Source organism: Poecile atricapillus, chromosome 15 (genome assembly GCF_030490865.1).
Source record: "Poecile atricapillus isolate bPoeAtr1 chromosome 15, bPoeAtr1.hap1, whole genome shotgun sequence".
Taxonomy (NCBI): domain Eukaryota; kingdom Metazoa; phylum Chordata; class Aves; order Passeriformes; family Paridae; genus Poecile; species Poecile atricapillus.
This window is the reverse complement of record NC_081263.1, coordinates 11,672,119-11,699,150: the sequence shown is the minus strand read 5'-3', so window position 1 is coordinate 11,699,150 and position 27,032 is coordinate 11,672,119. Positions and strand designations below refer to the sequence as shown.

The 27,032-nt window shown below is 41.6% G+C and overlaps 1 protein-coding gene across 1 annotated transcript in view; it reads left to right on the top strand.

Annotated features, from left to right (window-relative positions):
* The window catches only part of PTPRT (protein tyrosine phosphatase receptor type T), a 497,897-nt gene that overhangs the window by 174,180 nt on the left and 296,685 nt on the right, over positions 1 to 27,032 (top strand). Inside the window, exon 3 of the mRNA XM_058850913.1 lies at positions 5,459 to 5,584. Coding sequence (XP_058706896.1) covers positions 5,459 to 5,584 — 126 coding nt within the window. The remainder of the gene's footprint in view (positions 1 to 5,458; positions 5,585 to 27,032) is intronic.

Genomic DNA, 27,032 nt, shown 5'->3' with positions numbered 1-27,032 from the left:
TGTGCTGAATGGTTGAGTGACTCACCTGAATTTGTGCAAGGTCTGAGCCCAGCTCTCAAAGAGCTGCCATCAGAAGAGGAAGCTGTGAATGCTTTACTTCAGTTTATTCCTTCTTACACACTGGAGAATCTATTCCCCAGCTTCTCCTGGTGTGGATCCTCTGTTAGCTAATGAGGCCTAAAAAATGATCAAAGCTTTCCCTGCAGTTTGGGGAGTCAGAACATCTTTGTCTCCCTTGTAGAGTCTGAGTTTAAATACCCTTTGACTCAGTAAAGATGACTCTTTCCTCCCTGCAGAAACCTGTTCATTGGAAATCCGTGGCTATAGAACAAACATTTGGTTAGGATAATAAAGTACTCATTGAAATTGGCCAGCTGCAAGAGCAGGTTGATATGCGCTTGTCTGATGTCTTCTGTCTTCATCTTTCTGGAAGGAGTAGAAAGCACATAAAGGACTTACTGCTCTTCCTGAGTGAAGAAATTCCAATATTCTTTGATTTATCCCATCTTAAAGCAACTCAGCACAAGCTTTACATGTACATTTTCATTCTTCACTCTTTCCCACTTCCAGAAGAATATACAATGAGATTTCTCAGGAATCTGCTATATGAGTTCTACAGTCTGAAAAACAAGTTACAAGTGGATTTTTGTACAATAAATCCCACACTAGGAGTTACTTTAATGAGTCAAATGCATCTTTTCCAGCCCTGGTAAACAAGAATGTCTTTGGAAGGGATGAGAATGAATGATCAGAAACAGCGGTGGATTAATTTGTAGAGTTTTATAGTTCATAAGCACTGCCTCATCCTAACAGCATTTGTTTCTTCCTTTACTTTCAATTTTAAGATAAGTGGGTTTAAGATAAAAATTGAGAGACTAAATCTCAGCTCTCATGAAAGTTTCCAAAGGGATGTTTACTAAAAAGTGTTCATGCTTTCTTAACTTTTGCCCATTTTGTTGCTGTTTATGGGTTATTGTTTTTATTAGTTTTTGGTTTTTTTTAGTAAATGAGAAAATAACTACTTCTTTTTGGAGGAATGGTGGAGTGGATCAGTGAGACTGATGTTCTCATTGTCTCTATCCCTTTCCTACTTTGGGATTGCTGTAAATGCCTGTTCAAATTAAATCTGCTGCTCTGTTTCCTGTGTGTGTTTAGAACCACGGGTTAACTGATGAGGCTTCTCACATCAGTGTGTTTCTTTATCCCCTTTTAGAAGTATTGTGTTTTTTATCTGGTGAGTCTGTGAGAGTTTGACATTGGATGACTTTATAAAACATTCAACTAATTGGATTTGTTAAAATAAATAAATCAAACACTAATTGGAATGTGCCCTGCCATTATTTTTGCTTACTGAATTAGATATTATGGCATGAAGTTCTTTTTATCATATTTGTGCACTTATTTAAACACCCCCCTGGCGCACACTTCTGCAAATTCAATTATATATTCAAAGGAGCCATTCAATTTATGCAAGGCTGGTTTACATTTAATCCAGGGGCAAGTCTCAGTAACTGATGATAGGTCTGCTCAAGATTAATTAGCATCATTCGGATGAGCAGTGGCATTGTTACAAGCCCTCAGTGTAAAACAAGGGATATTTTATCCTCCTTATGTGAGCCATTATTTCCTTCAATATGACCCTTTTCAGGAAGGGAGAAGCTTTCTTGTTTAGATTTCATTTTGTGGAAAGGGTTTGACACCACCTGTGTTATCCAACGCCATCAAAGCCTTCGCCATTCCCACTGAGCAACTGCGTTTGTTTAATTTTTAGCCAAGCAGGAAAAGGTCTCCAAACATCCCAATTTCTTGTCTAAAAATCCTCATTCCTGCTAACAATCTATGCAGACCCAGCACCCCATTTTGGTGACTGTGTGAAAATTGTCATTTTCCTCAAGCTACTCTGTGATATGTGGCTGAAATAATGACATGCAGACTTGGTAACTAAATTCATCCAGTGGTCAGTTTTCCTTTCCCTTCAACCTGAGGATAATTTTTTCAAGGTTAATAGATAGCCCTGTTCTGCCTCTAAGCAGTGAGATTTCAGTCGTGGATTTTCTTTAGGGATGGATCTAACCTCTTCCTGTCTTTATGTTCCATCATATTTGGGTGTAGCTCACATCCAAGTATCTGCATAGGTGGGGTGTCTTTGGAAATACTGAATGTTAAGCTGATGTTGACATCAGTGGAAACAACACTTCTGCTTGTTGCAATTCCTACTTTAGTGAACTCCTAAAATCTCCAATTTTCTGGAGCTGGCTGCCTGTAAGGGAAGCTGCAATGTCCCACATGCCATCTTCTGCAGGAAGGGGGCTGCCACTGATGTCCTTGCTCAGCAGATATGAACACACCACTGTGGCTGTGTGGCTTTTCCAAGGATTTGATATAAGGAAGAATTTTTTTACTGAGAGGGTGGTGAGGCCCTGGCAGAGAACCCAGAACAGCTGTGGCTGCCCCTGGATCCCTGGCAGTGTCCAAGGCCAGGCTGGATGGGGTTTGGAGCAGCCTGGGACAGTGGAAGGTGTCCCTGCCATGGCAGGGGTGGAACTGGATGAGCTTTCAGATCCACCACAAACCATCCTGTGACTGTGACAGAGCAACCCCAAAATCTATGATGTTCTGATATATTGTACTACTTTCCTGCTACTTTCTGAAGTTTCTCTCCTGTTCCATAATACAATATGCACTGCAACAGTGTGAAGGGAGGAGTTGGTGACTTTTTTTGGCTCTCAAGTGACTGAGGCTCTGGCTCCCAGCTGATCTTTTATTTAATTTTTAATTCTGCTCTCAGTGGGACACACCAGAGCAAGAAGCTGGTGGGCACTGCCCCCTTCTTGGTAGGCAGGACTCACACAGGGAATCTGCTCATCTGAGCCCTTAAAATTGACTGCAACTTGTTCTCTTTGTCCTCATTTCCTGCAAATTCACCTCCACATTCCAATTCTGCTGCCTCTAGTAAATTAATCCTTCTGGCTTATTGCCCTGTCACTCTGGGTTTGGAGGTTTCTCCACTAACCTTTTCTTTCTCTGAAATGTAGGTGTCTTGCTGCTGCTTTTAAGGCTGTCCATGGTTTATCCTTTCCTTTCCTATTCAGCTGTACTACAAGGTTAGCTTTGGCTTTCAGGCAAGGCACTTTAAAGCTTCCTCAGCTGTTGTCTTCTATCAGCAGATGCTCCCAATTAATTTCCACAAGTTCTCACTGTGTCCCTTTTTCAGCTCCTCACGCTCCACCTTCCTCAGCGAGGATAAAATCACCTCTTTAGCTGATTATACAACTATTGACAACATTCCCAGCTCAATGAGCACTGCTGCCCCATATTTTTCTATTTATTCCTTGTTTTGCTTCTGGGACTTTGTAGCAGCTCCTGTGCAATTCCTCTGTGCACAGGAGACCTGGTTGGGCTGGAGCAGAGAATGTGTTTGCAATTCCTTCTGAGGAACAGCTCTCAGACATCCCTGTGTGCTGAGCAGGGGGTGGGGATGCTTTGTGTCTGAATTAAAGGGAATCTTATCAAAATGAGAATGCCCCGTGTGGAGGCTGAGAATAGAGGATTTGATTTTGCCTCTTGCTCCTGCTCCCTGGGATAAAGATGATTTTCACTGCTCACTCCCACACAGTCCAGGCTGCCTGGATCTTCTCTCAGATTTTTTTAATGAGCCTGTTCAATATTGTAATTTTGAACTTTTTCACCTAAATTAATTAAAAAAAAATAAATTAGGGAAACAGTTTAAGTGTAATCTTGCTTGTTGTGACAGCTGGGAAGGCTTCAAAAATGCAATAAATTAAAGGCAAGGATTATTTAAATATTATAAAATCATGACAACTCAGAAATATTTGCAGAAGGTACTGAAACAGGCAAGTTTTCAAGGGTCATAAAATCTATGAACAGATCTATTTATAATGAAAATATAATATAGAAGTTTTTTAATTTTTAGGGCAAGCGTGATATCTTTAAACCCTTTTTCAGCAACAGAGTATTTTGGGGTGTCAGGTACTCTACCCAACAAACCTTCCTGAAATATACTTGACTAGAAATGTTTGGTGAAGTTTTGTAGAACCACTTTAAAAACAGTTGCAGTTGGAGTGCACAGAGAATCATTTAACAGAGTAAGGGATTGAGAAATATTAATGACATATCTTTGTAATTTGTGAGGAGTTCCATAGGAACTGAGACCAAGTTTGGGCTTTCCAGGGGGGTGGGTAATATGGGTGAAAATGTCTTTAGAGTTGGGTAACCCTTCATTGCAGAGGAACCAGAGGTCAGTGATGCTCCAGGTGTTTATTGTGGGAAGGAGGGAGGAGTCAGGAATATCTCTGTCCCTGCAGCTCTGCTTGGTATCAGGAGCCATTGGTGCTTGGCTGGCTGAGCTCTGGCATGGTCCATGTGCCCAGTTCCTTTGGAGGGCTGGGATCTGCAGAGAAAAATGGTTCTTTCTTCCCCAAGAGGAAACCAAACCTTTATAGCCACACCTTGGGCATGATTCAAGCCTAAACTGAGGGACCCAGATCCCAAATCCAATGGATCCAGGTGTGAAATACTTTGGCAGGCTGAGCTGGGTGGAGCTGAGGAGTGCCTGAGATCGTAAGGGACACCAGTGTAGGAACATCCTGGGGAATAAACATCCCTGTTTCTCTGTGTGACCCAAGGTGCAAAGATCTGCCCTGGAATACAAAATTTCATTCCTCAGTTCCTAGATTTCCCTTGATTCTCAAGTGCTCAGGCAGCTGCCAGTGTATTTATGAGAGTTAAATTCTTCCAAGTATTTCAGGAATTGCAGTAGAGATCTCTCAGTCAACAGTCTGGAAGGTGTGAATGCCAGCTGACATCTGCTGCTTCTCACTCTCTTGTTCAGAAACTACAGGGCCATGCTCAAAAGTATTGACTTGAAAGACCTTGTGGAAGCTCTGTGTGTTTGTGGACCACACAGAAATCTGTGTTGTTAAGTTTAGGAAATGGTTAAAGATAATAATATAAATAAATATGAATAATGAATATAATAAAAAAATAAATATAAATAAATATAATCTTTTTGCTTTAAAGCCAAAAGAAGTGAGGCATTGCTGTAGTAATAGTGAGGCTGTGCTTGTTTATCATTTGCATTCCTCCTTCCTTTTCCTGATTTTTTAAAATATCTTGGACGTTCATGCAAATATTTCTGCATGGGGGTATCCTGTAGAATTGTCCTTGAAAATAACAGGTTGAAATAAAGGGGACTGATCTTAGAAACAGTGGTGTGGAGGGAAGAAAACAAGGGCTTCCAGTGGATATAGAATGTGGAAAGTACAAAGATTTTTTTTTTGGACATTACCCTTGGAGCTGCATGAAAAATAATGTTCAGAAAATTAGTTTTGTTTATTTTTATTTCCTGTGTAAGCTTGGGTACAAAATATCTGAGTAAATGGCCTACCACAAAGAGAGGAAATTAACCCAGAAATGTTTTCATTTTTCTTGGTTTTAGGTGGTTGTTCATTTGATGAGCACTACAGTAATTGTGGGTACAGCGTCGCCTTGGGAACCAATGGATTTACCTGGGAGCAGATCAATACCTGGGAAAAGCCAACAATGGATCCTGCTGTCCCAACTGGTGAGTGAGGAGCCTCAGCAACAACCATGAGATGCAGGTCTTGGCAAGAATCAAATGTTTTTCCTATGTATGTGTGCACTGGCTTTGGGTGCATGCAACAGCAGAGAAGGATTTTATTCAGCGATAAAATGTTAATTTTGTGTTCAAAATAATCTGGCAACAGAATTCATAGATGTGAGGCTGCTTTTTGCAACATTTGCCATCGAATATCCTTGCAGAATTGTTTTGCATTTCTTATTTTATTTCTCATTTAGCAGAGAGGAAATGTTTTGGATATAAAACTCCAAGGTTAGGCCAGCTTTTGGCACGTTTCTGGATGACAGAGTTATCTGGGCAGGTTCATTTTGGACAGGCCAGATGAGTAAAGCCTTAAAATGTGTGGAAGTATTGGACATTCCAGTTACTATTTAGCTTTCAACTGATTGTTTTAAATTCCAATTTTGAGAAAGACAGGAAGGTTCCTAGAGAATTAATTATGGTAGCTAATGCTTGATTAGGCTGGGACTTGAGACAGGAGAATTTTCATATGCAAGAAAAACATTTCCAGAAGAGAGAGTTACCAGAGTTTCTAATTTACTAATATGTCCTGAGTAAGTGTAGACTTCCATACATGTGATGGTTGGAATAATCTTAGCAGAACTCACAATGGTGATAATTTCCTGGTTTTGTTTTTCATTGGAAGTTACCATTATGCTTTATAGAGGAATGAGTTCTCTAGCCTTGAAGTGCTGTGGAATGCTTTGTTTACATTGAAAAAGAACTTGATTTAAAAAAAACCACTTTGAAGTTCACTAAAAATCCTACTTTGTCCATGTTGGTTGCCACCTAAAATAGCGATACAAGTGTCTTTCAGGCACACAGTGGCAAAAAGACTTCACCAGCCTTTAATTTCATTCTTAAAAAGCAATATTTGTTCTGGTTAGTGCATTGCACTGTGAGAGCATGAGCTATGTGGAAGAACAGAATATAATGTTGTTCCAGACATATTCTTATGCCTGTAATTATTGGGATAAGAGACTTGTAATTGCTGGCTGCCTGGCAAGGACGTGGTGTGGAGCTGAGACAGCAATAGCTCCCTGCCACAGCCACTGACAGACAGCCCAGAATTCAGCCCTGGGTGCTTGTCAGTAAAAAACCAGCACAGGAGACACCAGCCCGCTTGGGCTTCCTCCAGCACTGAAAGCTGTTTAAGTTCTGTGGGTTTTATATCATTTTATCATTGGAAATTATTCAGAATAGGAGCTTTCAATATCTGTCACACCTGGCACTACTTGGTTTGGCATCCCCAAAGGAGTTAATTGTGGAAGTTGCAGATTTTTGGTCCTGTCTGTAAGAGTGTATTTCATTGTTCTGGATGTTGTTGTGCTTTAAATGATGGCAATTTTATCTCTGGGGCTCCTCAGCTCTTGGTTCATTGTTGTATCCCTATTTTGTGTCCTTGGTAAAGACCAAGCCAGAGAGACATGGCAAATCTTTGATTTAGCTGATCCCAGAGGGAAGGAGTAGCAATTTACGCAGTTCTGATACAATTGAGAATGTGGAACAAATGGGAAGGTTTATATGGCTTGCACTGGATGAGTTCAACGCTTTTTTAACTCTAAATGTTAAAATAAACCCTTCCTGGCCTCCTTATGAAGGTGTATTGGTATCTGACACACCCTGGAACCATGGAGGGGTCAGCAGAAATCACAGAGCTGGAAAAGACCTCCGAGGTGATTGGTTCCACCACTTCCCTTGGGGCTGTTCCAGTGCTTGACAACCCTTTCAACAAAGAAATATTTCCTAAGATCCAGTGTAAACAATACACAAGCAACGTCCTGGAATAGCATGATTAAAATAAACCCAGAGCAGCAAACCAACCCCAAAAAACCCAACCCCAAACAAGCCACTTCATACACACAAAAATCCCCATGCCAACCCCAGAACATCACAGTGTAATTTCTCCAAATGTTTGTGGTTTCCCCCTTTCCTTGATATCTGCTATAATGAAAAAAAAATATCTAGAGATACTCCAGCAGCTGCAAATTTAATAAAGGTTAGACCTCAAACAAAAAAATGCAGAAAACTTCATTGAAGTTAAGAGGCAAAGGTAAAGCAGCCATCAAGTGGGAATGTGCTGATAAAGAAATACTATGTAAAAAGGTTTTAAGGAGCATGAAGGGAAATGAGTCAGCTCCTGATGTGACTGATGGATGTCACAGGACTGTTCACAGGGAACAAAGGACAAAACCAGCAGGTGGGAGATCACTGACCACAGAAAATGGGTATGGAAGGGCCTGGTGTGACAAACCCCTTGTTCACAGGAGCTGTCCAGTCCTGCTAACCCTGGAGGAAACTGCAGTGTTCAATCAAACCCCCTGAAGCTGGCAGAGATTCTTGGAGGTATTATTGAGAGCCTGTTGCTGGCTGGAATTGTGATGTTTGTGTTGGTTACTCTTGGAAAAGCTGTTTGGTGGGAATAAAAGTTGTTTACTTAATATTGGTGTAGTGGCAAAGGCAGGTGGATGAACTGAGGAACAGCATGTTCCACTCATCTGAGTAGGAGGAGTGGGACTCCACTCCAAGCACGGACAGCTTTAAAGCTGGAGTCCCAGAACGTGTGAGGATTAACTTTCCTTTCCATTGAATTTCTCCACAGCAACTGAGAGAAGCAGGGTGTAAATCCACTGAGCTGCAGGGTGTAAGAGGTGGTCACAAAGAGGTGTTGATGGAATAAGCACCCAGAGGCACGACAGAGCACGGAGAGCGGTGGCAGGAGTGCCAGCAGGGCTCAGGGAATGCACCAGTAATGCGGATTTTCTTTGTTGGAACCGTATTTTAAACGCTGCCTTGCTTTTATAGCTGGAAATTGGTAAAAATTCTGCATTGTGGAAATGGTCAAAACAAAAAGTGAGCAGGAATTAGGTTGGTTCAGTGGCACTGAGTCAGTCTGCAGTGCTGGCAGCATTGCCAGCCCCCACCTGCTCAGCCCTTTCCTCTGGAAAACGTTTTGGCTTTCCTAAGTACCATCAGATCCCTTTGAATTCAACCAAAGCACAGAACTGTGTCCTCCTGAATACTAATTATGCTGTCTAGCACTTTCTAAAGTCCTTTTCACTGCTAGACCCCAGAGTGCTCTTCAAAGGAGGTCAGTACCATGAATGAGAGCCCGAGTCCCCAGAGCTGTGTAATTCTCTGCTGACACACTGCTGCAAAGGTCTCTGCCCAGGGATGTCTTTCTGGTCTTTATTTTTTTTAATTAAAATGTCAAAAAAGAAGAAAAAAAAAAAAAGGCAATTAAACTGCCCCATTAGCAATGTAGAAGTTTGTAGGCAATTTGTTTTACTCCCTTGCCAGCAAATAAACAGTTTCCCATGAATTCTGTGATTAAATCCTTAGGGCTGGAAACAGTGTTAATTGGGGGATTAAGAACCAGATGTTTGTTGTTCTGAATAAATGTTTCAAAAATGTGGAACACATGAATTGTAGGTATCCAACCCCCAGACTTCAGTGGGGCTTTGGTTCCACCTCCTTGCACAATAACAGGAGTGATTATAACAAAATATTCTTTAACAGATGGGTGTTTACTTAAGCCTGAATCCCTCAGTGATGAGTATTCTGCAGCTTTTGGGCTGTTTGTTCCACTCTTTGAATTGTAGAATTTCTCAAACATTCATTTTCCTGTCTGTGGCTTCAACACATTTTTTATTTTATTTTTCATTGTTGAATAGGGAAAATAATCAGTTGTTGCTCTCTTATAACCTCTTCTATGTAGTAGTATGCAGCTAAATCTTTATTCTGCAGGACTAAAAGTGACCCAGTCCTTTTAATCTTTCTTAATTATCTTGTTGTGTTCCCTGTGCCTGCAGACATTATTCTATCACCTTTTTGGGGGTATTTGTCTGAAGTTGTGCTACTGAGCAAGGACCCAGCACTCTGCATGGCAGTGCTGGATGACACAAAACCAACCCAAGCCAGCCTGGGATGCTCTGAGAGTAGGACTCGAGCTCTTTGTGGGTCTTTTTTGAGGCAGATATTTGGTTAGCACAACAAAGAAATGTATTTAAATCAACCAGGCAAAAGTACTGCTCTTATTCTCCATGTCACCACTTTCCACTTTCCACCACTTTCCAAGCAGCCAGGATCTGGCTGCTCTTGTAGCAGTTGCAAGAATAATATTAATAATCAAAGTATTTAACATTTAAAGTTCAAAGTATTTTACTATCATTTGCTAATTAACTCCAATGGAGACTTAACCAGGGCTGACTAGACTGAAGTAATTACTTTAATTGTATTAAATATGATTCTATCTGAATGCCAAGGCATCGTGTTTTGTTCATTTGTGCAGCTGCATTCTTTGCTGTTATATTTTAATCCCACATTTACTTTGTGAAGTTTTCCTGCTCCCACTTAGCAGATAAATAATCAGCACACAGAGGCTGAATTTCTGAATTTCTGGCCCCATCTGCCTGACTGCCCACTTCCTTTCATCTCTGTAGCACTTAGAGCAAGTGCTACTTTGCTTTCACAGAAACAAACGATAATTCTTGCAAAAGAAATGGAGTACACGTGTATATAAATATAGATCTGCATCTCTGCGTGCTCCACACCACTGCTGTTTCTTGCTCAACAGTTTCCCAGCTGGACATTGTCTAGGAAACACAAGTGTAGCTGTGAAGAATATATGGATTAGCAAAATGTTTGGAATAAATGGTACTATTCAGAATGACATCACTTCTGGGTTACCTTGCAAGTGCACACGGCCTCACTTTGCATCCTTATTCCACAAAACATTTTCTGCAAAGAACAACAGGACCTGTTATTGTTGAAGGGTAATTTTCTGATAGAAATTGGTGCATTTTTATCTCACATAGAGTTATTTAGGTTGGAAAAGCCCTCTAAGATCATCCATTAGCCCAGCACTGCCAAGGCCACCACTGAAACATGATCCCAAGTGTTTCCATGGCATATTTTTGAATGTTTCCAGGGATGATGGCTCTACTGCTGCCCTGGGCAGCCTGTTCCAATGTCTGACCACCCTTTCGGTGAAGAAATTTTCCCTGAGAACTAATCTAAACCTCCATCTAAATGGTGGGTGTTTTAGGTGATATTTTCAGGCACAGCTGAGTTCTGAGTGTGGCGTTGCAGAGCCAGCATCCTGTGTCCCAGCTGGAGATCTGCTCAGGGTGTGCAGAGCATCACCTCCCCTGCATCACTGAGAAATCACAGCACAATCCCTGCCTTTCTTCTTGCAGCAGAGATAGGGGATGGAGGGCTCTTCCCACACCTAAATGAGTGTGATCCCTTGTTCCAGGAACTGGAGGAGGGTCTGAGCTTCTCACTGGAAGAACAGAAGGGTCATCATCATTAGTGTTGCTCTGTGAAATACTCATTTAGCAGGCAAACATCGAGATGTATCCAGGAATTCCAGATGGCAAAATTCCACTTGGGCTGCACTGAACTGAGTGATGTTTTATGGGAGTCTAATGGGCCAAATGCTTTCCTGTGTCACCTTTCTCTTTTTGTGAGTGGCACCACGGAGTTTCAGCAGGAATGGGTAATTATCAAACAGCTTTCCTTCTGGAAGGAGATAGCCCACACTGGGTGGGCAGGATCCTTTCATTCTCTTCAGGAGATGAGAGATGTGAAGCTACTGCTGACCTCTAGAAAGGCCAGAGACCCTCTGTGCATAGGTCAGGCATTTGTCTCTTCTCCCTGCAGGCCAGAATGGTGCCAGCAGGAGTTAGACTCAACATTTGTAAACTTGGAAGGCAAAACAGTAAAATTAACATTTTCCCCGTGTCTGAGTGTATTAATTCTTGCTTACAAGAAAATACAAAAATAAACTTGTTAAAGGAATAAATTAAAATTCATCTGTGTATATGATGAATCATGATCCAGTTTTGTCTGGGAGGGAGAAAAAAAAATTGGCTCAGCTGCCTGTATATTTTTTTTTCTCCAAAAATATTTTATGCAGGGGAAATTACTAAGAATGAGTCAAATATGTTTCTCCCTACTCTTTCACTTCCATACAAGTAAATAGATTAGTCTGTGGCTTGTTAATGAACTCCAAGTAATTTCTCAGCTGTTAAGGTCTAAAGAGAAAGGGATCTCTGGAAAGTTTCCCCAATGTGTTTTTATTTTGTTATTTACTCTGCAGCCTCCTGTTGGCGTTTTGGAATGCTTTCTTGTAGTTGTAAATAATTCTTCCCCATTTCCAGAATTCCACCCCTGTTTGATGCTAACCTGAGTTGTTTGGGATTGATTGCAGGTGTTGGGTTTATTTTAGTGGATGTGCATGCCAATGTTGAGGTTTCCAGGAAAGTGAACAGTTTATGAATGCAGCTTTGGTAGGAGTGCCACACTGCAAGCTACGAGAGGGATTTTATTCTGTATTTACAGCCTTCAATTGCTCTGTTTTACTCTCTCCAGACCCTAAGCCATCCCTATAACTCCTCCTGTGCTGGCTGCTCACAGCCCAGCACCAGGATTTAGGTGTCCCTTGGAGGATGTGTTGTCACCCATCTGTTTTCACTACCTCGTGTTAGGTCTGGGTTGTCAGTAACTCAATCCCTCCTGTATATGTAGAAAATCTTGCAATTCAGCAAGGAAAACCATGAGCACTTCTGCACAGAACTGATTTCATACAGGTAGCAATTTAAACCCATTCGTTTGAAGAGTGATTCTTACCAAATATTTGCTCTGTGTGGTGTTGCTGTGTTCTAACACCCAGGAAAACCTTTCCCTTGGGATGGGTTGTACTGGTTTTGGATGAAATTGAAACAGTGGGGGACTGTTTGACCTAAATCTGTGGGGAAATTTCAGACCTGTAAATTAAGTATATCACACTTAGCTAACTAAGTACTTGCTTTATTTAATGATGTAAAAATTAATGTAATGAATTAATTAAGAACATTTACCTCTCTAGAAGACTTCTGCTGAGAGGAAGTTACATCCCAGTTTTTAATTCTCTGTCATTCTCATTGTAAAGGTGAGAGAGAATTTCTCCTCACGTGCTGTTGTCAGAGGTCAGCAGAACCATCCTTCCACTTAGAGGGAAATGGGGTTTTGGTGCTGAAATCAAGCTTAGCAAGGATGTGCAGCCTTCAGTGAGCTCACAGGGTAGAAAGAAATGATATCAAAGATCCAAATGGCTTCTAGGAGGTGTTTTAATGACCCTGAAGGGATTGCTGTCTGCTGGGAGCACGCAGTTCCTGCACCTTGATGTGTTAAATGGTACATTTGAACTCTTGTCAGTCTCTTTCTGACCCTTTCCTGCCAGAGCTTCCCCAAACAGAGCTGTTTGTGAGTGTCAGGACCTTTCCATTATCACCATTAGTGAGATCATGGCACTTTTAAAGCACTGCCACAACATCACTCAGCATCACCCTGGGAGGAAGGACAAGCAAGCTGCTGCTGTGCTCGTTTCTCCTGCATGGTTTCAGCACAGAAACATTCATTTTTCTCAGCACCTGTTGGGTCTAGCAGGATCTGATGCCTCTCAGCATCTGAGCACACAGCCTGTATTTTTTATAATGTGTTATTTTGAGCTCAGCTAGGACATACTGTCCAGATGCCAGCATGTTCAAACTGGTTTTTGTTTGAGGGCTAAGTTGGGGAATTTTATAGCCATACCAGTGGAAAAATATTTCTTATGAATGACTTCAAAATCTTCAGGAGTTGGGAAATAGAAGAGAGAGAGGTTTCTTCCACAGAGATGAATTTTAATATAAATTCTATTGAAATAAATGCATTTACAGGTGTAAACAAGGAGCATAGGTAGGATGAGGGATGGGGAAGGTCTTTCTGATAAAAATTAAATATTAAAATTGATAAATGTGAATGAAATGAGTGGATATTAAGGAAGAGGCAAAGCAATGAGTAAATAGGAGCAGAAGTTTTAGGAGGAAGAGCTAAATTCCAGTGCTGTTGAAGGAACTGACAGGATTAGGGAATATTGCAGGTCTACTGAGGGCTGAGATTTGTAACAACATTTGAAGAGTGAATTTTTGAGCAGACAGAATTCTGGTTTTATTTTTATTTCCCCTTCCCTTAAACTGTTAACATGCTCTGCATTGGGTATTTTTCCTTTTTTTTTCTGGAAGGTTTGTGAACAGCCTAGAGATGCACAGGTCAACAGGAAAGAAGTTCTGAAAGAAGAGAAACCTGAGAGCCTGCGTGGGGCAGGTGGCCAAGGTGGAGACAGAGCAGATTTGAGAGGGGGAAGGAGAAGGCCATGAATGAACTGACAAACTCTGAAAGAGAAGGATTTAAAAAAGGAAATGTTGGGAAAATCAGAGGCAAAATTACTCCTCAACATGATCCAAGAAAGCAGCTGAAGCATTAAATAGGGATTCAAGGCAGAGGGTGGGCAAAATACAGGAAAGGCAGGAAATATTAAGGTTGTTGCTCAGCCCCTTATGAGCCTTGGTAGCTCTGAGTCAATTTTCAGCTTTTTGGAGTTGTTTAACATACAGTCAGAGGAATTCACCTGAAATCTCTTAAATTCAGTGGGAGCTGGGTGTAATCTCTTAGAGGGACTCTGTGCTGCAGTGCATTGTCTGGTTAATGCACTTTCCCCCCTTTGTCTCTTTTGCCCAGTGAACTCTCTTCTTTCATCTTTCTTACTTTTTTCTTTAGTTTTTTACTTCTGCCACCAACCATCACACCACTTAACAGACTCCCAGCACCTGAGCAAAAAGCTGTGGAAGAATATCTGAGATTGCAGTGTTAAGAATTATTTAACTAATGCAGTTTCCTTACCACAAGCTCTATTCAGTGTATAGTGAACTAACTGTAAGACTTTCTGCCAGCTTCAAAATAAACAGGATGGAGACTCATAATGAGCAGATTTTCAGATGCTTTACTATTTAATTAGAAGGATACAGATTGTTTGATGGAATGATAATAACAACCTCTGATCACTGGTTCCAATGAGAACTGTTGCTATTGAGAATTTGTAGGGGAAAGAGAGTTCATTTTTCATGCTTAGGAAATATTAGCATTTGCTATTGCCAGTATCAGATATTTAGTGCATGTAATTTGGCACATGAAAAATGCTGGCTTTTAAATCTCTTTTCCAAAAGTCATTGATGTATGTACAAAAGCAAGTTGTTAGCAACAATATTAATATATACTCATGGGAAAAAAATAATATAAGCTTCTCCTGCATAGGCAATCTAACCTCCTCTGTGTCATTCACCTCCTTTGGAAGGGACTGGAAACTGTTGTGCTTGTATTCCTTTGAGATGTAAAGTTGTTATATTACAAATTATCGCTTGTTTTCAGTATTGACTAGATAAATAAATGCAATTATGTTTATCAATGTTGAAAATTAAGCAACAGAAAGCAATTGTGTGTGTTTGAGGATCTTTTCAAATGAAAAGCTGTATTCACTGAATTCTCATCGACTCTTTTTCTCCCTGACATGTTTCATGATGTGAGCTCTCAATTGAATGAACAGCTGCAGTAAAAATGGCACCAGCCAAGTCACAGGGAATTCACAGGAAATTGAGACGTTTCAGGCTTCAACACAAACCATTTGGGCCCTCATTTACCATGAGAAATGCTTGGCTTTTCCTTAGTAAAATGTCTACAAACACAGGAAGGTGTCAAGCCCTTGGGTAAACCTTATATGGGTGGAACAAAAAAACTTTGCTGGGTGGGTTTATCTTTCTAATGGTGGAAAAAGCTCTTCCCTCTGGTCTTCTACTTTGGATTTACTTACAGTGCATGCATGAGGGGGTAATATGAAGGAAATGTCAGTGCTGATCAGAAAGATGCAGTAAGGGAGGCAGAATAAGAAACCCTCAGCACAGCTCAGGTGTCTAAGAACCGCCTTGATTCATCTCATTCTTCTAAAACAAGATCATCCTTCACACTGAAGATCTGACCCATCCCTTAGATCTTTGGAAATGCCATCTGTTGCCTTGTAGGGATGCTGGCAGAGCCAGGATGTTTTGTCCCAGCCCTGGCACACACAGCAGATGTGGCAGCACGAGGAAAGCACCAGCCTGGAGGCAGCAAGTGGCCCGCTCTCTTCAGAGCCATCAAACAGCAGAGCTGTTTCTGATTAATCTTCATTGCTTTAGAACAAATGTTTTATGTCCTCAGTTTATGCAGCGCTTCCATTTTTTAATTTAATTTATACTTCTGTGCCACTCTTCTTTAACAGCCAGGTTAGTAGAGCTTCAATGAGCGTGATCAACATTGTCACGGGGTAACTGCTCCTGGTGCCTCCTCACGAGTCAGTCTGCCCCAGAAACTCACAGTTCATGGAAATAGAAACCCTCCAAAATCTTCCTCTTGTTTTCCATGTATATGAGACTTTTTTTGTATTTCTTTTTTCCTGCAATACCATCTTCATCTTATGATCTCCTCTAGTTACGGTAGTGAAGATCAAGCTGTGAAGAAATTTGGCAATAAACCTCAAATCACAATCTCCATCAACTCCAGCCTAATAGGAGATAATCAAAGTATTAAAAAGCAAACAAACTATAAGCTAAATTAACTTCTTACTAAATTTGTTGCAGTCTAGGGTGACTGAGTGAAGATGTGCCATGGATATTGCTGTGCTTTCTCATGGCCAGTTTTACTACTCCATCTGTCCACAGCAGAAGAATCTCTTTCCCTGTTTCAGTTTTATAGGTTTGAGTTGTTTAGCAGTACAGTTATGGGAATATTCAAAGGAGGAATCATAACCAGAGAAAAGTGGTTTAGCTTAGTTCTCATTAGCTGTTCATCTAGAACAGATTGCCTAGGATGGACTTCTGGAGTGTGTCTGATTGCTGCAGCGTGGTGACTTAATGGGGAGATGTTTTGATCAGCTTGTTTAAGTGTTCCTGTGCCAACTGACCTCACAGCTTGGTGTGCAGTGAATGAGCTCTAGAAACTACGGTTTCAATCTAGGATCTCATTTCTATGTCCCCCTTTGAACTTAATTTGCTGTTGTGCATTTGTTTGGTTTGAATTTGGCATCTGGCATTGCTGATCTGAACTAAACATCCACCATCCATCCATAAACATTTGTTGTCCTTCAGTCCAGCTTTCTAGTCCAAAAAATCACGGTCTTTACATTTTTCCATTTCCTTATGCTCTTTCTTCTGATGTAACATTCACGTTCCTAATGCTGCTTTTTCTAGGAACTAGGTTTTACTCTTTTACTCAGAAGTGTTCTTATACAGCAACAAACCAAGAAGCTTTCAAGCCTCACTGCTGCAGCTCTTATTAAACCACCAGGGCCAGGCTGGATGGGGATTGGAGCTGGTGGTCCTGGTCTGGTGGAAGGTGTCCCTGTCCATGGTAGGGGTTGAATGAGATGAGCTTTAAGGTCCCTTCCAACCCAACCCATCCTGTGATTCTGTGACTTCTGCTTGTCTCCATTCTCAGGACTGTGTGTGAATCACCTTTCCTCCTTTGTTCCCTTCTTTGGCTTCATCCCTCAGGATCTGCCACTCGCAGCCTCAAGCCCAGGGAAGAGACAAATCTGCAAAACTCTCTCCTTCAGCTTGCCAGGAACACAGCACAAACACTCCTGCAGCTGAGCTGAGTTGGTACAGAAAGCATTTCCCAGCCTTGTAGCCTTCAAGTGAGAAACAGGATTTCAAAAGCTAATTTGCTTGTTTTCATAGCCCGATCTTAATTCTACAAGGGAGAGAAGATGATCTAATCTAATTTAATTTTGCTCTTTGAGGAGAAGGGAGATCACTTGGCCAGCTGCTGCTCTGAGCAAACACTGAGCGTGCAGGCTACAAGATAAGCTTTGAACTTTATCAAGTCTCTCTGCAGTTTATGCTAATGTGTGCTATTGGGAGAGTTCTGAAACTTTCACCTCTGATTGTATTAATTAGTTTGCTGCTCCAAATGAGCCGTATCTCACTATAAAATAAGGAGCTGTTACACATCAGGCTTTCCCTGTCCCTGATGCTTTAGTGTTTGGGCAGAGTGGACTATGATTTCAAAATCAGGCCAAGCCCATGTCCTCACGGTACTGCTGCTGTTTTGATTTCCTTCTGACACTTTAGGCATAATCTATTTAAGCTGTTCATTTATTACAAGAGGGAAAGGCATGGTCTGCAATCCTGTGTTTGAAGAGGAAGACTTTTCCTCCCAAAACATTTTAACTTTTCAAACCCAAGGAAAGGAAGCATCTCTGAGCTTCTGTGGTCATATTGTTGAGGCAGTGACAAACTCCTCCAGAAAACAAATCCACTGTGATTTGGGGCCACAGGGTTCTTAAAGTCTCTTCTTATCTCTGAGGTGAATTTGTTGCATTTTGAAACCTGCAGTTTCTAGATGAGGTAAACTGACCAGCACATGGGGTTTGTTTTCATGTCTGTCACTTTTACAGCAGCCTGAGACTTTCCACCAGCTGGCAGTGCCCCACACCCTCCAAAGCTCCTGACTGGAGAGGGCCACCTCTGCTTCCAACCCTGCTCTGCATTCCCAGCATGAGATCTGGCTTCCTGTGAAATCCACAGGGCTGCATCACAAGGTGCTCAGTGTTTCAGGCGTCTGTTTCAGACATGTACAGTAATAGAAAAGTCATACATGCTTTGGAAAAATTGCAGTTCTGTTGTCGCTGCTGAAGATGAATAGATCACACAGACACAGGTCAAGGTGTGGTGAAAGAAAGAGAAAGTTTATTTTCCTCCCAGGATTTATAGGTTCCTGACCATGGCCAGGGATTGGATGGTCAGGATAACACTTTCTCACTGCACTGGCCATGAGAGATGCCCATCACAAGACGTGGAACAGAAAGAATGTACACATATCTATGTTTACAGTTACTGTCCTGGGAAAGTCTTTAGAAAACCATGTTAGGAAGCTCAGAAGCTGAGTTTTCAGGGTGACATTATGTTGTGATTATCATCTTAGCTCTTCTTGCTCATCCAGGTAATTAGCAGTGTCCTGACTCTGATCCTGTCCATGCAGTATTGTCCCAGGCTGTTTGACAGAGCCATCCCTGGCTGCAGGAAAACACAACTGACCAGGGGTTAAATTCAGGGTTTCTGTGCTGCTTTCTTGGTGGCACAGCAGAAATCCATGACTGTTCCTAGAGCAGTCAGGATTTCAGTGCTTGGGAGACTTCACTGCAGCCTGGATAACGTGGGCTGAGAACCAGCACCCTGTGAGGTGACACAGAACCCCAGAACTGCTCACCCATCCTGGGAGGTTCTGACTGTCTGAAGCTGGTGACTCCAGTCTGTCTCACTCCCTGCTTTGCAGAGGTTCTCCTGTCAGCATGCTCATTTTACAGATTTGCAGTCTGTTAGGATAAAAATCCTAACTTTCTCTTCCTTATATCACCTTAAAGACCATATAATTTCCTCATACATGTGGTTTAAGCTAAATAACTGACCTTTTCATCACTTTTTTTGAGGAAGCACAGGTCCAACCTACAGTTTCACAGCCAGGCTGGCCTGTTGCTAAACTTGATACACCAAATGCCTGCAGGTTCTACCTTGTGCTTAGACCCCTCAGCCACCTCTCTAAGCAAAGAGATTGGATAAAATCTCAGTTTTGGCTCAAGGATAAGTGTGAACTGTTCAGAAATGCTCATTTGGATCCAGACACTGCTCTGTGATAGCCTTTCCAACACAGGTAATACACTGGGAATTATTTTGGCTTTCTTATTCTATCAGCTACCTCTTTAGATTTCCTTTTGCTTTTGTTTAAGACTTAAGAAGTAGCTGAATCACCAGCATCATTCTTGTGAAATAGGGATTTCATACCTTCCATATTAAAGATAAAACTTCATCTCAAGTCCTTCATAAAGACTTCACTCAGTCTCCATATTCTTGTGGAAAAAGAGAAGATACTGAGATTTCTACCTGAAATTGACTCTTTGCCCAAATTGCAATCAGCCCAGTGGTTTTCCCTTACCACTTTTAATTAAAGGAATGTGACCAACAGTAGGGTCTTTTTAAGCAGCCTAAACCTCTCTGCCTGCCTTTATATTTCTTTTTTTTTATCTCATGAGATAACAGACTCCCACCTGCTTTTCCTGAATACTTTTTCATTATTCCAAGAGCAAAGGCAATAAACATTATCTCACTTGATGATAGTTATATTTAAAGTTTTCTTAAGCTGAGGTCAAATAAAAAATCTGAGCAGCATAAACTGGGGTTGTGAATGAACAGTGCAGCAGCCTGGACAGATCCCAGTGGGATGTGGCAAATTCTCTACAAGCACAAATTCTGTTCTGTGTATTTGATGTGTGTATTCACATAACTCTTCTTGAACTTAAAGCAAGTGATAAAACCTGTCAAACTTCAGGCTGGAAGGGGCTCGAAGCAACCTGGGATAGGAGAAGTTGTCCCTGCCCATAGGACATGGCCAGGGGCTGGAACAAGATGAATTTTAAGGTCCCTTCCCACCCAAATAATTCTGTGATTCTATAAGCAATAAAATCCATTCCATATTCTATTTATAAGGGGGTTTGGGATAGTAACTGAAGCATTTTCATTCAGTTTGTTTATATTAGTTCCTGAAGACTGGCTGTGTAGGTGTCTCCTTGTTAGAGTGGAGGGATGGAGATTTTCCCCTGTCCCTCTCTCTGCCAGGTGCTTGGAGCAAGGCTGAGAACCTTTTCCACCTCTGTCCAGCTGTGTTTCTGCACTGGGATGGGCCTGTCAAACATCTGCCCAGTTTGCTATTAATGGTTTTTTTTCTGTCATTACCTCATCCCCCAGCCTGTGATCCAAACACCAACCTGCATTTCCCCCTTGCTTATTTACATTCCTGTAACTAATAATGCTTTCACAAACCAATTATGCTTTCACAAACTGATTATGCTCTTACAAATACATGCATAATCATTTATTGTCTCTAATTGAAAGTTTGCTGCAAAGACTCCACTCTCCAGGCCAGTGTAACAATTTCTGCTGGGTTATTCCTGCTTAGCTGGGGTTGTTGAGGCAGTGCAGCAGTTCTGTGCTGCCCTACACCAGCATCTGGGTGAAATCAGGAAATCCCTGCACACAAATAATAACTCCTGCAATCCTTTCGTGTCAACAGCTGTGCTAAAACAGGGCAAGTGCTCAGGTGAATAGGTGAAAGCTGAAGGTTTGGATAACATCTTTACCAATTAGTTCAGGCCTGTAAGATAATTCTGCTAATTTCTGATTAGTTAAAAGTAAGTGGAGGATGGTGCAGAAGGGAATTATTTCAGCTTCAGTTAGCACACAGCAAACTAACTTTTCCAGCCTTTCCACTGCAGAATTACTTGAGAATATTAACAGTTCAAAGTACTTAGCTCTAAAAATCTCATAATGAACATTAGAATTATTTTTATTTCAGGATGCCGGCCTAACTGCAGCAGCAGTTCAATCAACCTTACAGCAGTGCAATCTTATTGAATTTCTGCCAGGAATGCAAATGAGAAGCCATTCTTCTTTAAAAGCTTCAGCTAATATAATTAATTGCATTCATTTCCAAGGTGATGTCTTGCTTGTTTGGGCGAGTGAGCAGTAGGGGATAAAAAAAAATGGAAATTTCATCAGTGATTACAAAAGAGATAGTGATTTACTAATTGCCTTTCACCTTTTGCTGACAGTTGGTATCTCTTACCAGTCTGCCTCCAGTCACTGGAAACAGTTGTGTGGTGAGAGATTAGGATAAATACACTGTGAGGAATTCTTTAGTGGTGAATTTGTTTTTCCTTCATAGGGAACTACATTTGTCTCCTGTGCTTTGTAGCCAGTGCAGCCATTTAGGCTGTGACCCCTGTGCTTCAGGTTAAAAAGTGTTCCAGCAGAACAATCCTCCTTTGCAGGGTGCTGCAGACCTTGTTGGTAGCTGTGTCTCATGTTTTCAACCCCAGAAATATAAAATAAAGAGTGATTTACATCAGTTCACAAAGGTGCCATGGGATGCTGCAGATGCTGCCCATTTCCTCCTGTTTCTGCCCAGTCAAAGCTCACCCTCCCACAAATTAAAAGAGCATTATCAGATTCCACAGCCTGATGTGGGTGTTGGTACCAGGCAGGACAGCAGCTCTCACCTGCTGGATCTTTCCTGCTCCCTCTATTTCTTTATTTCTCCTGCTCCCTTTATTTCTTTGCTGCTGGGGAGTTTCAGAGTGCTGAAAAAGTGACCTGTGCTGGGGCAATGTTTCAGCTGCTCACAGGTGTGAAGATGCAGATGTTTTCCTGAAAATCCATGATTATAGAGTGATGTGCATTTAAGGAAACACTGCTCTTATATGAATATAAATACAGCTGGATCTCTGCTGCTCCAGTTCAAGGCTGGGAAATTGGCTTAGGTTTTACCAGAAAAAAATTAAAAAGGAAAAGCTTCAGTCAGAGAACCCTGAGAACAGACATGATAGCACATTCAGGAAACTTTTAAAAGCTATTTAAGCTTTGATGCAAAATATATTTATACTCCTGACAGTTATACTTCTTACTCTTCCATTTAAATGTCAGATATTTCATATCTGCAGGAAACTCCCAGTGATATGGCTCAGTAGTGTCAAGGAACCACCTGCACAGAAAAAGAGCACAAGAGTTTCATTTGAATCCCACCTGTGAGAGGGAAGGCAGGAACCATTAACACAGGCTTTGCCAGTGCTCTGGGGTTCAGAGGCTCTGTGATTCCCAGTTCTAGACATCAGGATGAGAGGGGACACTCCCAGCTATTTATTTATTTCTGTGGAAAGGAAACCAGACCAAAGGGAAGCCATGGGATGCTCCAGCAAATCCTCTGTTGTGGAAGAAGAACTGGAGAAACCTTGAGTAAAGGTCTATAGATGTCAGGTGTGACAAATTCATTTGTCTCTTAAAAGAAATAGAGCTTCTGTGACCATTTAACAATAGCTTTAACTCTCCTCCTCTGCTCTTCACTTGTAGTAGCAATTTAGACAGATTAAAATATATCAATTATAATTTAGGATGATTTTTACAATCTCTTTTGCTATTATTTATAGCAAAAAAAAAAAATAGAATTTGCTCTAGCCCAGGGGTTAAGACAACCTTTGGTTTGGGAGTTGTAGGAAAACATAAGGCAATGAAGCTGTAAAAGCTGAAAAGAATGGGAACATAAATAATCATACAGTTAAAAGTAAAAAAAACAAACAAGGCAGCAATAGAAAAAAGGGTTATAAAGGATAGGGCTGATGGCTGTGATCACCTATCCCTGAGCACAGCTCAGCAGCATTAAAAGCCAAACAAAAAGCAAACAAATTCTGGAGGGAATGAGCAGAGTGAGGGGAAATTGCAGCTGTCCTGTCAGGGCTGCTGGGACAAACAGAGCTCCCCTGCTCCAAAAGAGATCAGGGCACAGCCAAGGCCAGGCTGGGATCATCTGGGGTTCTGAGCATGTCACATTGGAAAATTTGGAGTTTAATAGCCTTTGGTAAAATAGAGGTGGGAAAAGGATTAATGGGGGCTCATGGATGGATAAAGGTGTTTGCTGGGAATAAAATGGGAGAAGCTCCAGGAATGTCTGAGCTGGTGGGACGAGCAAGGTGGAGGCTCTGAGAATGGGTGTGAGAAAGGGATGTATGCACCAGATCATGATTCCTTGGAATAAAGAGAAATACACCAGAGGCTTTCAGGGAGAAGAGTGGGATAAATGCTCTGAGGACTTTAAAAACACTGGCTAAGCCATAACTCACTGTGAGGAGGAAAAGGGAAGCAGATCTCACCAGACTTTCTTTGCATGAGTGTTTTGTGCATCCAAACTCTTTGTATGTTGTTGGAGTAGTGCTGGAGAGTGGAGATTATTGAGTGGTACTGGGATCAGTGCTGAAAATCCAGGCTGAGGAGTGAAAGAAGAGGGGAGAGAGGCTCTGAAAATTGGGCATTGCTGTGATTTAGTTGTTAAAATGGCCCTTCCCCCAAGGTGTGTGCCACTTCTAGAGGTGTAACATTCTTACATGAATTTATTTCAGTATTTATGGCATCATCTATGGTACTACTGTGGATTTCTAGTCTCTTTTACCTCTCAGATTGACTGCTTTAAGTATACATTAATCATGTATTTAGACTGCAGTCATAGTCAAAACAATGTGTTTGTACATTCTGCATTTTCTAAACGTGACATTTGGCCAGGCTCTGGGTTTCTCCAGTATTTCATGGATTTTCTCTGCTAGTTTTAAGAGACATTCTGTTTATTAGCTTGTCTAGATGTTTATTGTTTATATGTCAAATTTTTCAACACTTCACTTGTACTGATGATGTTTTTCTGGCTGTGAAGAAGTTGCTTTGTCCTGAAGGAATGATTGTTGTTTGTCTTGTGGATAGGAGTTAACATAAGTATCTTCACAAACAGAAAATACAACAAAGCCATCAATATTGATTCTTATATTAAAGAAACATTTATTTTTTTTTACTCAGTTTCCAAACTAGTTCTTGCAGGCAAAAATGAAATATTTAAGCATTATTTCTGTTCTTGAAACTATAAGTTTTCCCAGAAGGTGGGCTTCAGGTTCCTGGGTTGATTTTGACATCTGTACACAAGAATGCAATTACTGCAAAGTAAAATTGTCTGGTAACATTTGAGAGCAGAGTAATAAACAGCCCTGTCTATGACCCTGTTCTTTGGATGCTGGTAATGAGAATCCTTTTCCATCTCTTTGTCCTGCCTCATCCATGCATGACTGGAAATTTCTGCAATTCCCATGAAATGTTCCCAGTGGCAACATTTTCATGGGAAGTTGACTTCACTTTGAGAAAACACTGTCCATTATGCAACACTTTTGTTTATTGGATTAATTGGATCTCTTTGGAAGACTGTTCTACTGTAGGAAAAGAAATAAATTTCCTGTATCAGGTGATTTCTTTCTTAATGACACTTGCAGATGTGGAGGATGGCTGCTGTTACCTGGAGCTGTGGTGTTAAAGGAGAGTAGAAAAGCCTCAGTTTGGAGAAGTCTCTTGGTCTTTCAGTGGGTTTTCAGCTGGCCTCCCAAAGTGTGTTGTGAGGAGTAGCCTGCAGCCTGGTCCCTTGCAGACCTCGTTCCCGTGGGCTGTTTCCTCTTCCAAGAAGGAATTCCCTTGGGAAAGGTGAAGATGTCATCCAGAAACTCCTGGTCATCAGTAAAGAGCTGGCTTGGGTGGGTTTTGCTGAAATCCAGGATAATATGTGAGCCTTTGAGGTCTTTTTTAAGGAAGAGATGTGTTGTTCACTGTCTTAGGACAATCCTGGCACAAACTTTGCTGTGTCTCTCTGCCACTTGAGGTTCACCCCTTAGGATGAGCTCTTAAATCCCATTAGCAGCTAAGGAACTACACCTGAGAAACACCAAAGGTCTGTGCTCCTTTTATGATCTTTGCAAATAACAAAATCACCATTGTCTCCTCATGCTGAACTAAAGCTAAATGGACCTTTGTGGGCTTTTCTCTTTGGTTTTTGGGCTGGTTTTTTGGTATTTCTCTTTTCCATTCCCACATGGTGGTTTCAGTACATCTCTTACCTCTCTCAGCTTTCTTGGAGCTTGCCCAGTTTGCAGCAGTTGAGGATTTTTTTTCCTCAAGGTCTCTCTATCAATTGCAGTTGTTTTCCCAGGAGTGGGGGGAAAATATCTTTTCCTATTCTGCAACCTGTCCTTCTCATTCACGGTGCTTTTCTAAAGTCACAACATCTTAGCACATTCTAAATGTCGAAAAGGATTTGAATAACTTCTACTTCAACATATGGTGTGGATCAGCTGTGAATTCCACTACAAACACCAGGAGCAGAAAGCAAACTGCATGAGGGAGGCAAGGCAGAAAACAAATTAGGAGGGGGAAAAAAAAAAAAAGATGGAATTAGTGGAACAATGAGATAAATCAATACACCCATACTAGATATTTGGATAAAATAATATGAAATTCAAGGAGAAATTACTGGCTCATCTTGTCTATGCCCACCTTCATGTAATGTTTCCTGCCTGCCTGTAATGTCTTTTTAAAAAACAATTATCAGTTCACATTTTACATAATTTTAAGTATTGACAGAAATGGGGACTTGCAATTTAAAAGTAATTGTTTTTATTAATTAAGATCCAGAGATGAGCCAGGTTGAACTCATTTGTGGTCAGACAAGGTCTGTAGATGACTAGTGAAGAAAGGAGCATTTCCTTTCATGGCCCCAGACAACCCTGTGAAACACAAATTATTTATCAAGATAACCAAGGTCAGAGGGTGACCTGCCACTTAATGGAGTTTTGTAGATTTTTTTTCCTTTTCATGCAGTTATTTCCAGCTGATGAAATGCTCCATTATGCATCAGTGTACAGTGGGTATATATATAAATATTGTGTGTATATATAGCCTTTGTACACTCATGAATAAAATATACACATGTACATAAATATATATATATATATAGGCATTTTCTGCTGAGGAAGGATGGAACAGGCAGGACTATATGAATGAATTTCCATGTAGGTTGTTCTGAATTCTGCTTTTCCTGTTGACTCTTTCTGTGGCAGTGTGTGACTGCAGTGTCCCCCAAGTGAGCTGGTGTAACAATCTCCAGAATCCCCCGTGGCACCCCGAAGGGTGCAGCTGCACATTCCCTGTGCCACATGGCTGGATGCCTTTCCAGAGCTGCAAGGAGGCTGTTTTAAACACAAACTTCTGTATCTCAAAATATGAAAGAAGCAGCTGAAGTGCCCTGGAATGGCACTGAGACAGCTTGTGGAGGTAACTTGTAGGAGGTTGATTCTTCTCCGCTTCTAACTTAACTCTTAGAATGGTTTGGGTTGGAAGGGACCTTAAAGCCCAGCTCAATTCACCCCCTGCCATGGCAGGGACACCTTCCACTGTCTCAGTTTGCTCCAAGCCCTGTCCAACCTGGCCTTGGACACTTCCAGGGATCCAGGGGCAGCCACAGCTGCTCTGGGCACCCTGTGCCAGGGCCTGCCCACCCTCACAGGAAATTTACTTTTCATGATATCCAATCTAACCCTGCCTTCTCTCCATTTGAAGCCATTCCCCCTTGTCCTGTCACTTCAGGCTCTTGGAAACAGTGTTTTCTTCTTTCTTGTCAGTTCTGTCAGGTACAGAAAACCCACATTTAGGTCATCCTGAATCCTTTTCTTCTCCAGGCTGAACAATCCCAGCTCTGCCAGCCTTTCCTCCCAGCAGAGCTGCTCCATCCCTCTGATCCCCCTGGAGCCTGTTCTGGGCTCTCTGCAGAGCTCCAGGTCCTTGCTGTGCTGGCCCCAGGGCTGGTGGGGTCTCACCTGAGGGGGCAGAGGGGCACAATCCCCTCCCCTGCTGCCCAGGCTGGGGCTCAGCCCAGGACAGCGTCTCTGGCTTCTAAAATGTCTTCTTGCAGCACATTCTGCATTCATATCTGAGAGATTAATCTTATTTTATTGCGTCACCTGGCCTCTGTCACCTCGTGTTTGTTGGAAATCCACTGTCCCCCTAAGGGCTTCTTTGTCTCATTGTGCATTTCTGGTGCAGTGAGCTATGGAGAAAAGGGAATGCTAGGGAATTGTTCTCTGGGATTCTCATAATCCAGTGAAAATGATTTC